This window comes from Amphiura filiformis, chromosome 9, assembly GCF_039555335.1.
Source record: "Amphiura filiformis chromosome 9, Afil_fr2py, whole genome shotgun sequence".
In the NCBI taxonomy this organism is placed as follows: Eukaryota; Metazoa; Echinodermata; class Ophiuroidea; order Amphilepidida; family Amphiuridae; genus Amphiura; species Amphiura filiformis.
In genome coordinates this window covers 28,999,343-29,011,705 of record NC_092636.1, presented here as the reverse complement: position 1 = coordinate 29,011,705, position 12,363 = coordinate 28,999,343, and the positions used below count along the sequence as shown (strand labels likewise).

The window sequence follows — 12,363 nt, the reverse complement described above, 5'->3', positions numbered from 1 at the left end:
ATTGGTGATTAAAGTGAAGATATCATGTAATTGACCAATCAGTGGCAATTTTAGATCGGCAGGTAGTGCTCAGGGGGCACGGCTGCTTCTTCCACAGTCACACATTAGAGATCCTTTAGATGATTATGATTAACTGTTTATATGACCTTTTATGACATAAATCTAAAAAATAAGGTGGCTGCAATGCTGCATTTTGATGTACCAGTCTTGGCCATGTTCGCTAAATATTGATGGGTACCAATCATTTTGATACACCATGTAGAGCAATATGCCCTTGTTAAATTATAAATTCTTTAAATTCTTGTCCATTTTATGTTTAAAATATGGAAGAAAAAGGATTATTTATTCTTCAATATAATGTAATTATATAGAATAGTACATATCGACTGCCTACACTGTAAATTTAAGTCATACTGCAGTTACTGTCCGTTTTCCTATACACAATACACAGTGCTCTTACCATTGACGCGTGACCTCTACAAATAGCGTACGTTAGAAGTATGGGGATTTACCTAGTTAACGTCGCTGTGTGAAAAATAACCGGCCAATATCATGATATTAAAAGTATTCTTCTTAAATTCTAGAAAATATAGTTTTGTAACATGTCCTAAATTTTTCGCTAATTTAGATGTTTGGAAATATTCGTACTTTGGTGTTTTAGTGTATGTTATAGGTAATAGTGCATTGCCTAGTTAACGTCGCTGTGTGAAAAATAACCGGCCAATATTAAAAGTATTCTTCTAAAATTCTAGAAAATATAGTTTTGTAACATGTCCTAAATTTTTAGCTAATTTAGATGTTTGGAAATATTCGTACTTTGGTGTTTTAGGAAGGATATGTAAACGACAGATAACACCAACAAATATGAAGAAATTATTTCCAAACCGTATTAAGTCAACAATCATTATGTTGCTCATTTTCAAGAATGCTGGTTAACAAAAACCAGACCATTGTCTCATTTCGTGAACAAAGGTTCACATACCATTGTTTCTTTGCGTTTCCTTTATAATCGGTTACCCAACTGAAGCTATAATACCAGCTCATTGCGATACCGCACATGTAAAACAGACACATGTGCACAACCAGAGAAGATCTGATTTAATCAGTTGAGCTGTTTTCAATGAGTGTTATCTTGGTTTAATAGCTTTTAATGGGGTTTAAGTCCTGAAAAGGTCGTGGTGAATTCTACTGTAGACATGACTGCATCATGTGTCGATGGTTTCTGTAACACTCTGTCGATGGACTGTTCCAATTTTTATGAGTCGAAGGGACCGTTCATAAACACTTGTTGGGGGAGGGCTTAAATTGACCACAAATGTTCCCGGGAAAGTAGAGTTTATATGTTTTTTCTATGTGGTTTACCCATAATTTTCATGTCCAAAAAAAAGGAGGGGCTGAAATTTTGTTTGATCTGAAAAAGGGGGCCCCGAAAAATGTTTGCGATGAAATCAGCTTTGCATCAGCCGGCAGCCCCCTAACAAGTGTTTGTTAATGGTCCCTGAGCTGACGAGGTGGCACCATCCTTCCCGCCCGAAGTCGATCTTATTATAAGTAAAGTAAACTGTCCGTCAAGTGCAAACACGCTGATTGCGTGGTCAATAAGCCTTACACAAAAGGAGGGTAGTCTTCAATCTGGGTAAGGCCCGGCAAATCAAAAGACTTTCCCCACTTCGTGCAACATTTTTTTTAAACTTACCCCACCTAACTGTGTATAAATGCATGAAATTTAAAAAATTTGGCGGCGAAACAAACTTCGCCGCGCGACGGCGAAAACAAAATTCCCGACCCTAACTTCCTAACCCCCCTTGAAGTCTATTAATGGTGCGTCCCTATGCACGCATTAATTGAAAGATGGCATAATGGAGTTGAAATGAACTTTCGAATTTGATAATAAGGATTATTAACGCATTGCAAGCACGAATAGGCCAGCCATAACAAAAAATCGAACTCAATTTAGCTGTTAATAGTTGATTAACCATGAAGCAGACAACATGACATTTGTTTGAAAACACGTTAATTGATAATTGCATTGTGGTCTATTAAGCCACTTTTGGTCGGAAGCAGAAATCACGACATATGTTATTTTTGCAACGACTGTTGCCAAACATAGCTTTGAACTATTCTAGTGACTTTTTATTTTTATAAAACAGCAAGTAATAAACGTTACCAAATGTCCTAAGCTAATCGTAGATCCATCCTTTGCCTTTATGTTAGTGATTTTTTTTTTATCACAGCAGCTTGCCCGGGTGGGGGACCGGCCATCAAAAATGACCGGTGTTAGAGGGGGGGGGGGGTTGTTAAATACATGATTTTCATTTCGTTCTTGAAAAATTCTTCTAAGAACTACTATTTTTAACTTGCTAGTTAGGTTAAATAGTCATGTCATTGCATTTAAGAGAAAATCGCTTGTTTTACCTATACTTTTGTACATATCCAGAATGTTTGTACTTATTTCGGTATCACTGGCTAAAGGAGACCCATAGCTATACATTGCTACCAAATATAACGGTATGACGTTTATAATTGAAAATTAGGAGGGGTTTGCGTCTTTCATGATGCAGTCATGTCTACAGTAGAATTCATCTCGACCTTTGCAGGACTTAAACCCCATTAAAAGCTATTAAACCAAGATAACACTCATTGAAGCAGCTCAACTGATTAAATCAGATCTTCTCTGGTTGTGCACAAGTGTCTGTTTTACATGTGCGACATCGCAATAAAGCTGGTATTATAGCTTCAGTTGGGTAACCGATTATAAAGGAAACGAAAGGAAACAATGGTATGTGTACCTTTGTTCACGAAATGAGACAATGGCCTGCTTTTTGTTAACCAGCCAGCATTCTTCAAAATGAGCAACATAATGATTGTTGTTAACGGTTTGGAAATAATTTCTTCATATTTTTGGTGTTATCTGTCGTTTACATATCCTTCCTAAAACACAAAAGTGCGACCCTCTCCAAACATCTAAATTAGCTAAAAATTTAGGACATGTTACAAAACTATATTTTCTAGAACCTATTTAGAATAGTTTAAATGTAGCTTGTACCGTTTTTTTTTGGCATCCTTCAGAACGGAGCGGTCCGTTACCAATATAGCTCAATATTTTCGGTCAAATCTCCATTCAATTCACACGGGGAGTTGGCTAGCTATGAGCTAGCTATGCTTTGCCCTCACTCATATTCTACGAAAGTGCGACCCCTTCTGAACATCTAACCTAGCTGTAATTTTAGGTCATGTTAGAGAAATATATTTGCTAGAAGTTTGGAGAAAAGTGAAAATATTGGCCGGTTATTTTTCACACAGTGATGTTAACTAGGCAATGCCCATATACCTATAACATACACTGTTTGTAGAGGTCACGCGTCAATGGTGAGCGCACTGTGTATTGTGTATAGGAAAACGGACAGTAACTGCAGTATGTGTAGTCCGTGTTACAAAATATGGTTCAGTAGTTGTAGGAATAGCAGTATTCTGCTATTCCGTCAGTGCCAAATAAAAGCGGAAGGAGTCATACTGCACATGACAAATTATCATTCTTTTAAACCTGGTCTCACCTTCGAGCTACTATCCACTCAATAGGGTTAAGCCGATTACGCTATTCAACGCGAGTCATCACTTACAGTACGACAGCAACTTCGTGACCTCTTTTGTTCGACGGAAAATTTATACGGGTTGGTGAACACGGGTTACGTAACACAATGTTGAAATTTTAGCCGGCAAACGCTTTTTATCAAAATAGCTCCAGAAATGGAAGACACGGGTCGTATATTGCTCCATTCATGTACCCTGACCACAGATAAGACATCAAACATTTGTGTAAAGCAACAAATAACGTGTAAAAGTTGAATTAAATGAAAAAAAAAGAAGCTTGAACATGTCCAAAGTAGCTCGGAAAATGAGAAAATTGCATGTCACGAACACAAAAATGTTCATATCATCAAGCAAGAAAAAGCGCCGGAATCAAAAATGGGTGTCATGTTATATAATAACTTAAGTTAGCTTGCCTGAAAATTTCGTGAATTTTGGTTGGGTATATTCGTAGTCGTATATTGAACATGTTGAAATGTTTATCTTTGTGCGTGACTACTGTCACGCCATATATTGTACGGCCGATGTTTTTCCTGCAAAGAAACTTTCATTGTCAATTGTCCATTGTTGGTTATTTAACTTGAAAATAATACTCCCAACGTTCAAACAATTTTAAAAGTCAGCATAAAGGTTTGTGTTACATTATTTGGACGGTGTTAATTCATTCCAGAAATGGAATGCACGAGTGAGCCACTGATTGGGAATAACATTGCTATTATTGTCACCGAATTAATCATATCTCAGGTATGGCTTAGTGGTAAATACATGTATTTGGAAGTTCGATCTTGGTTCGAACCCCGCAAGCACCTCTCTTTGATTTTTGATTTGATTTTAACTCATATTTTTTAATCCTAGTTTTCATATTTTTATTAAAGCCATAATATACGATTTCGGGCAAATTTGAAGTTTTGTTATTCCAAAAATTATAACAATATTTATAATATTAGTAAATAACTGTCAGGAAGGTTTTCACGTTACATTTGAAGCATTTGTAGCGAGATAAGAATGAAAGAAAACACTTAATATCTTGACCGCTTAACTGTGGTGTTCTATGGGGGATTAGTCTTAATAAGACATCAAAGTTAGTTGCTCTATCTAGACAACGAACTTGGCTGATTCCAATTAGGTGTAATCCGAGGTGTAAGTTGGACATTGTGTAAAAATTACAAATATGCCAAAATATAAGGTTTGAAATTCGTGCATCTCATGATTTGATATGTATGCATAAAAGCTCATAAAATATGTTGCCGATAGGGGAGGGGTCTAGTCCAATTAAAAAATCGTGAAAATCTGTGTTGACGTTCCTTTATTTGATAGGCATATATATTCTTGAACTTTTAAAAATTACTTAAGTTTGACATGCTTTATTTGATTATTTCATATTGAAAGCTCCTGAACTTCAATGCATTTTTTTTAAAGATATGAACTCGAAGGTAGGATTAGGCTTAAACATGAACAAGAAATAAATCATGAAAAAAGTGGGCCTTCAAGCTGACATTCATTAGGCCTATATTATTAAAGACAAAAGGGAGAGGAAAAAAGAAAAGAAAAACGAACTGAAAAATTCCACATCATCGATAAGATTCCGCACTGCACACCTTCGCTCTGTCCACTAAGCCATCGCAACTTGTTCGGGCGAAGCGTATTCTTTTGCTATCTTATTTCTCGTTCAACATGTTCAAGGATCTCACTCAACAACAATCTTTTCAAAACTGCTTGTACTTCAGTTAAATGAGATGATACTACCTTCTTTGACGACTACAATATTTTGTTACACAATAGAGTATTTTGCATTTATAAAATATATAACAATAGACGTTTTAATTGCTATATTAATCAATATAACATGTATAATAGACAGCGCCGGCTGGGATCCATTTCGTGAAGCATCGTGACACTTGCAACGTGCGCTTACCGTCACGCGGACTCAAAGAATGCAACTTTTCAACCTACGACTAGGTTGTTCCACCGCTCATTTTCGCTGAAATTTTAATACAAGCTGTGATTAATTAATGTTTATCACAACAGAAAAGCATTAGACCGGCGTTTCCTCAAAGCTGTAGATATAACCATTTTAGTGATCGTGACATGCATTTTCTCTCATTTTTAGGCTACTTCGCGCACCAAAAGTATTCATTTTTCCACAATAATTCAACTTTTACACGTTATTCTTTGCCTTATACTCATGTTTCATATCTTATCTATGGGCTCAATATGGAAATGAAGGGAGAAACGACTGGTGTATTCCATTTTTTGATGTTTTCTGAAAAACCGTATTTGCCACCTGATTTTCAACATTGCGTTACGTAACAGCAGAGGTCACGCCGGTAAAAATTACCGGAAGTGAGCTAAGTTGCTGTCGTACTGTTAAATGGATTTAATCAGTGCAGTCCCTCAAACACGCATGATGTTTATGATCGTTATGCGACAATATCGATCATCTATTTCAAAATCTAATTTAAACCGACCCCCTAGGTGACCCGTACCGGAAATGGATGGTATTAGTGCCCTTTTGCATCGGTCACATGATCTTCGATTGCGTCATTGTGTTTCCAAGTTCAAGTTGATTTACTAGCGAAAATCTGATCGAATTTCCTCATTTCCTTCCAAAGTTACGGTGAATTTATGTATTTTTTCTGATCGTGATTATTAATAGTGGCGGGTTTCTGCGGGACTTTTAAACCAGTGGAAATGATTTGGAAATGTTTTCCAAGACTGGCAATGTTGTTTCTACGATCCGCCAAGCTTGGCCATAAGAAATATTGGCGTTATAAAATTACTGGAAGTAAATTGTTTTCCTTTGTTTATGGTCACGGCCACAATGCCTTGTGGGTAAAAATGACGTCATTCTGCTTAGAAGTCGCGATAACGGTGGTTCATAACCGGCCAAGCTCAATAGATAAGAAGCTTAGCAAATCGATTCATACCTGATTGCTCAGTATCGACTCATAACGATCATATTACAAAGGGAACTGGGTTCGTGGATCCTCCTTCTATTAATAGCTCGATGGTCTCACCACCTATTTTGTTCGTGTTTTAGGCTTGAATAGGCTTCTTTGCCATTTTTAATTGTCGACCTCTTGGTACTTAAACATTCATATCTCAGGAGTGTCGTAGGGTAGTGATTGAGGTGTCAAAATGCGCAGGACAATCCCCCGCATGCGCTTATTTAGCAAACGTACAAAATTAGTTGCTAGATTTTAATAGTGGGTAAATTTCCTAACCATAAAGAAACTTTTTTTGCGTAGTTTATTTATTTAACATTAGCACTGCACACCCACTTTTAGAAAAGAGTTATTACGGGTTTTACTGTTATTTTCCAGTAAATTGTTTTGAAACTCAATTGTGAAAATGTTGCTCCGTTGCATTTTAATGTCAATAAATGGTATATTCAAAGGATCATGTAGATCAAACGCGATGAATAGATTTTTGAAAGTTGTCCTATGTTATCATAATATACCACTTATTCAGAGTGCAGTTTTGTCCACGGCAAATTCACCGTGACCTTTTCAGCCATAAACCCGCTTAGTGAAGATTAAACCGAAATATGCAGTACTAAACCGTTATAGTAATCGATTGTCCGATGCAAATTTCGTACCACGTGATAATATTAATCCGATGAGCGATCTAATTGTCCGCTACGATCGACTAATCCATTCGATAATGACGCTATTGACATGTACGGGCGGAGCTCCACTGACTGAGTTTTGGGGTATTTTTCACTGGTTTGCTATCATTTACTTATCAAGGCGATCCCCCGTTATTATAAGGACTATGCTAATAATTTAAAGATTGACATGTAGAGAATAAACCATACTTGATTGACAAAAAGTACTACATTTGTACCTACTACGGTTTCGTGGCACCCCTCTTGCAAATGCGACCAAGTCAGGGCGGTCCGGTGAAGCAAAATGTGCATTGGATTAACACGGGAGTTTGGTAGTCCTTCAAGAATGACCCACGGCTATGTGTGGGGGGGGAGCTCGGCGAAGCGAGGCCGCTCAATACTAGTATAGTTTTAAACTTCTCAAGCCGAGAGTCATTCTTGAAGGACTAGAGGGGGTTGGCGAACCGAAAGGGGGCAAGCTATTTTTGGCAAGCCGAGAGGGGGGAAGGAATTTTTGGCACACATTCATGGGGCGCCTTTTTAATCTGAAAAGGCTTGGGAAAACAGTATGGAACGCTTTGATATGCAAATTTCCTGCTCGCTGTGCTCGCAACATTATATCTAGACCATTAAGGGATCTAAAATGAGCGTTTATTGCGTTTCGATAGTATTTTTTGTGGGACATGAGAGCACCTCAGACCTATCAATTGCATTCTGAATACGAAGCATGTCTTTCTGATATCAAATAATTTTCATTTTTGAAAATCACAATATAATACAAATTTTATGACAAATTATAAAAATTTGATATTTTTCAAATTTTGATATATAACAGTCTTCGAAGTAAATTATATAAATCTAATGATATATTCTTAAAGTGTATGTAGCAGGAAGGAAAAGCCGACGGTCAATTGAAAATTTTGACCTTTCAAATTGAAGATATGGGTTTTTTCCCAAAAAGACCTAATTTTTTTTGGTGTTTTGGGAAAAAAATCCATATCTTCAATACGAAAGGTCAACATTTTCAATTGATCGTCGGCTTTTCATCCCACCTACATACACTTTAAGTATAAATCATCAGATTTATAAAGTTTACTTCAAGTACTGTTAAATATCAAAATATCAATTTTAATGATTTGCCATAAAATGTGTATTAAATTGCGAATTTCAAAAATCAAAATTATTTGATATCAGAATGACATTCTTCGTATTCAGAATGCAATTCGATATGTCTGATGTGCTCTAATGTCCCAAAATAAATACTGTCCAAACGTTCATACCCCAGCCCTTAAGGATTGCAAATTGGGATCCCAAGTGGGGGATGGTGGCAAATAATTTTTGGCGGGTCGAGAGGGAGGGGGAAGTAATTTTGGCAGGCCGAGGGGGGAAGCGAATTTGGGCGGGCCGTTCGGATATTTTATTCTATTCATAATTATTGCACAGCCCCTAAAGTAATGCTAACTCAAGATCTTCTCTTCTTTATTAGTGCAGGCCTCATATTTATGAGTATTATCGCACTTCGTACAGACAAGCTGTACTTATTTTTTTACTCTGGAACCAAGAGTAAATGAGTGTATTTTTGAAGTACAGTCAACAGTACCGGGATGATCCCCTGCTCTTTTCGAATAGCCTGTGACGTTCTTTAACGTGCACACTGCATTAATATGACAAATACATGTACACGGGACCGACGGCTTAAAGTGCCCTCCGAAGCACTAAGCAAGTAGAGTGAAGTACCTTGCTCAATGACACAAACATTTGAACACAAAGAGCCAGCCGAGCTCAAGCAGACCTAATCAGATTTCGAACCTGGGACCCTGGGATTCACAGTCCAACGCCTTAAAACCACTCAGCAACGCTCTCCTCTTATTCAATTGCTGAATTGAATGGGTTATTTCTGAATTGTTAACTTAAAATTCTAAATTCACACAACATTGAGTGTGGCTATTTACGAAAGGCTCTCATGAAGTTTTTGAGGTGATTGCGGAAACAAAACTTATTAAGCTGAATTTTGTGGGGGGAAATGGTCAAATTTTGACAAAAGAGATTAAGTTAATTCGTTTGGTTTGAGCTGCAATAACTGGATCTAAGTATATATCCAAGTGACTAACCTCACTGGATCGTAACAAGTCGAGACAACAAAAAAGTTATCTTTATAGGGTGCACTATGTTCATAAGTAAATCTATTGACAAAGCAAGCAATATTGATAAGATGGTGTTTTTGAGTAGTCCTAACTTATTTGAATAAGTTGCAATAGCAAGACAGACAGATAGGTCATCTCCCAGTAAATTTAATTCACATTAAAGTTTGGTTATTCTTCTTTATGGTGTGGTTTTAAAACCCCCCGATAGGTTTCACCGTTTTTCTAAAATAATCATCCTGGCTTTTATCCTACGTAACGACGGATATGTGTTTTGTTTGCGCAATGTATTGAGTAGTACACTTATTAGGTAAAACCTTGCAGGTTTTATTATGTAGTTTAAGTTAATCTGTGTATCGCGCCTTGAGCGCCATTGATTTGGTGGAGATGTGCGCATTAGAAATTGACATTATTATTATTATTATTATTATTATTATTATTATTATTATTATTATTATTATTATTATTATTATTATTATTTTCTTTTATGTTTTTTAGAAAATGTGGTAAAAAATTCTTAAATTTCAACCAATGTGTATCAATTTGAAGGCAAATCAAAAATTATATTCAGGTTGTTAATTTTTCAGTGAAAGCATGATTAATAAAAACACCGTAGGATTATAAAAAATAGGTAAGAGGAAGAGGTGAACGAATATGAAAAAAGCACCTGTTGATCAAACTTGAAATGTATTGCATTGGTGCGTGTATTATGTAATCACTTATTTTTTCACAACCAGTCAAAAGAATCAAATAAAATGTGAGTATGATGCAAAATAAAAAGCACCACGCCCTGCATTTTAAATGTTTTGATTCCAATGCCCATTTCTCGATTTATTTCTAAATTCATTCACTCGTTTATTTGTATCTGGGACACCCTGTACAGTTCCCAATTTAACCTATCAAAAACAGTTTGACAATATCGTTAAAAAAAATTGGAACATCATATTAAAAAACACCAAAAAACAATCAAACACCAAAAAAAAATCCAAATCCCATAATTTCTTATTAATGAATGTCAGAAAACGTAAGTAAAAAAATATCGACCTTACCTTTACAGTTGTGCGGGTTTATTTTTGGTATATCTTTCAGCGTTTCTAGATTATCTTCACATCCTTCTTCTGCAACCTGCACCACGACTGGTTGTTGTCCTTGGGTGAGGCAAAGTTGAAATACGAGTGTCAACACGATTACCACATCACTCCTGCAATCCATGATGGGATTCGCCTATTTGAAGCCTTTTCACCTGTTTATGCCATAAGTAAGTAAAGTACGTAAGTAAAGCCTTCATGTACGATTTCCTTCTAATTTTAAATTTGTTACTATATACTGAAAATGCTGAAATAATACTAGTAATAATTATCAGGAAGGGTTTCTGTCCATTTTGAGCTGAAATGTCAAGGTAAAGCGACAGAAACCCTACTGGTTATTTGGCCGTTTAGTTTGCAGTTCTATAGGAGGACATAAAGTCATAATTCTTTGAATTAGTAAGTAAGTAAACAAACAAGCAAGTAAGTAGGTACGCGTTCTACCTCAGTTCTTAAAGTATTAGTTCTGTAAAATGATCAAAAAAACGAGAAAAAAAAATCGAGTCATTATCAACTTCTTTTTGCTCATTTCATAGTTAACCATTTCCATGTTACATGATACCTCACCATATAATATAAATACTTTTCACTAATTACACTTTAAAATTCACTTGTGTATGGCTCAGTCAAAATTATATTTTGCTTCCTCAAGAAGCAAATACACAATAAGTACGGCAAGTACTCATTAGAACATGTTATTTTGTTTTCATCCATAAAAAGCAGTGCGCTATCTCAATAATTACCACGCTACAAATACCGCAAAGCTGGTCTGAATATTTTGCAAAACCTCTTTTAGACCATAATGATTATGGATTTCAAAATATTAAGAAGCAAATACACAATAAGTACGGCAAGTACTCATTAGAACATGTTATTTTGTTTTCATCCATAAAAAGCAGTGCGCTATCTCAATAATTACCACGCTACAAATACCGCAAAGCTGGTCTGAATATTTTGCAAAACCTCTTTTAGACCATAATGATTATGGATTTCAAAATATTAAGAAGCAAATACACAATAAGTACGGCAAGTACTCATTAGAACATGTTATTTTGTTTTCATCCATAAAAAGCAGTGCGCTATCTCAATAATTACCACGCTACAAATACCGCAAAGCTGCTCTGAATATTTTGCAAAACCTCTTTTAGACCATAATGATTATGGATTTCAAAATATTACAAAGTTTTACCTTTCAAAGTTCACTCTGCTCTACGTCTTGACAGGATGATGGTTTATCGTCAATTAAATTATAATTACAAAGTCAGCTCGAAACATTGAGTAGTAATGTTAATTAATTTGCCACGTGATTCAAAATGCGTACATGTGGTCTGCTGATTTTCCATTAGCCACATTTAACGTGGCACTATTATAATTGCTCATTGTTTTGCAACTGTTGTTTAGTACTTATTGTCCCTGTTCATTGGCAGCATAGCTACGTAATGGCATATTACAGATGGAATACATACACCCACTATAAAAGACATTATCTTAATCTCCCACACAGGCAGTGTGGATTTCAAATGGGGGATATCATGAATGGGTGACTCCGTTTTACATCTACATCCCCTGTGTGGGAGATTAAGGCCATGTCTTCCACAGGTGGTGTACTGATTTCAATTGGAACAGCTCAAATGCAAAGTCAACCACATGTTGCATGTTGAGAGATACGAAAAAGGTGGTGATATTTACTTCGCAAAGTAAATATGTATCGGTTGCTTTAAAAATACTTTGTTTTAATGATTGTGGGAGAGGAATATTCTTTAGTTTGACAACGATAGTGAAGCAGGGTAAAAAAGTGATGGGACAGAACCAGACAAAAGACATCACAAGACTGGCCATGAAGATTATGTGGGTCACTAGGATTAATTTCTTTCAGAAACGCCCCCAAAAATATGGACATATGGATATCAATGAAAAGAGGGTTCAAATTTCGAGAGTTCCC

The 12,363-nt window shown here is 36.1% G+C and overlaps 1 protein-coding gene across 1 annotated transcript in view; it reads right to left on the bottom strand.

Annotated features, from left to right (window-relative positions):
• LOC140160034 (zonadhesin-like) overlaps nt 1-11,655 on the bottom strand; it is a 32,083-nt gene extending 20,428 nt beyond the window's left edge. Inside the window, exons 1-2 of the mRNA XM_072183304.1 lie at nt 11,611-11,655; nt 10,386-10,579 (exon numbers count right to left, since the gene is read on the bottom strand). Of these exons, the coding sequence (XP_072039405.1) occupies nt 10,386-10,548 (163 nt within the window). The 5' untranslated portion in view covers nt 10,549-10,579; nt 11,611-11,655. The remainder of the gene's footprint in view (nt 1-10,385; nt 10,580-11,610) is intronic.
• Nucleotides 11,656-12,363: the final 708 nt, after the last annotated feature.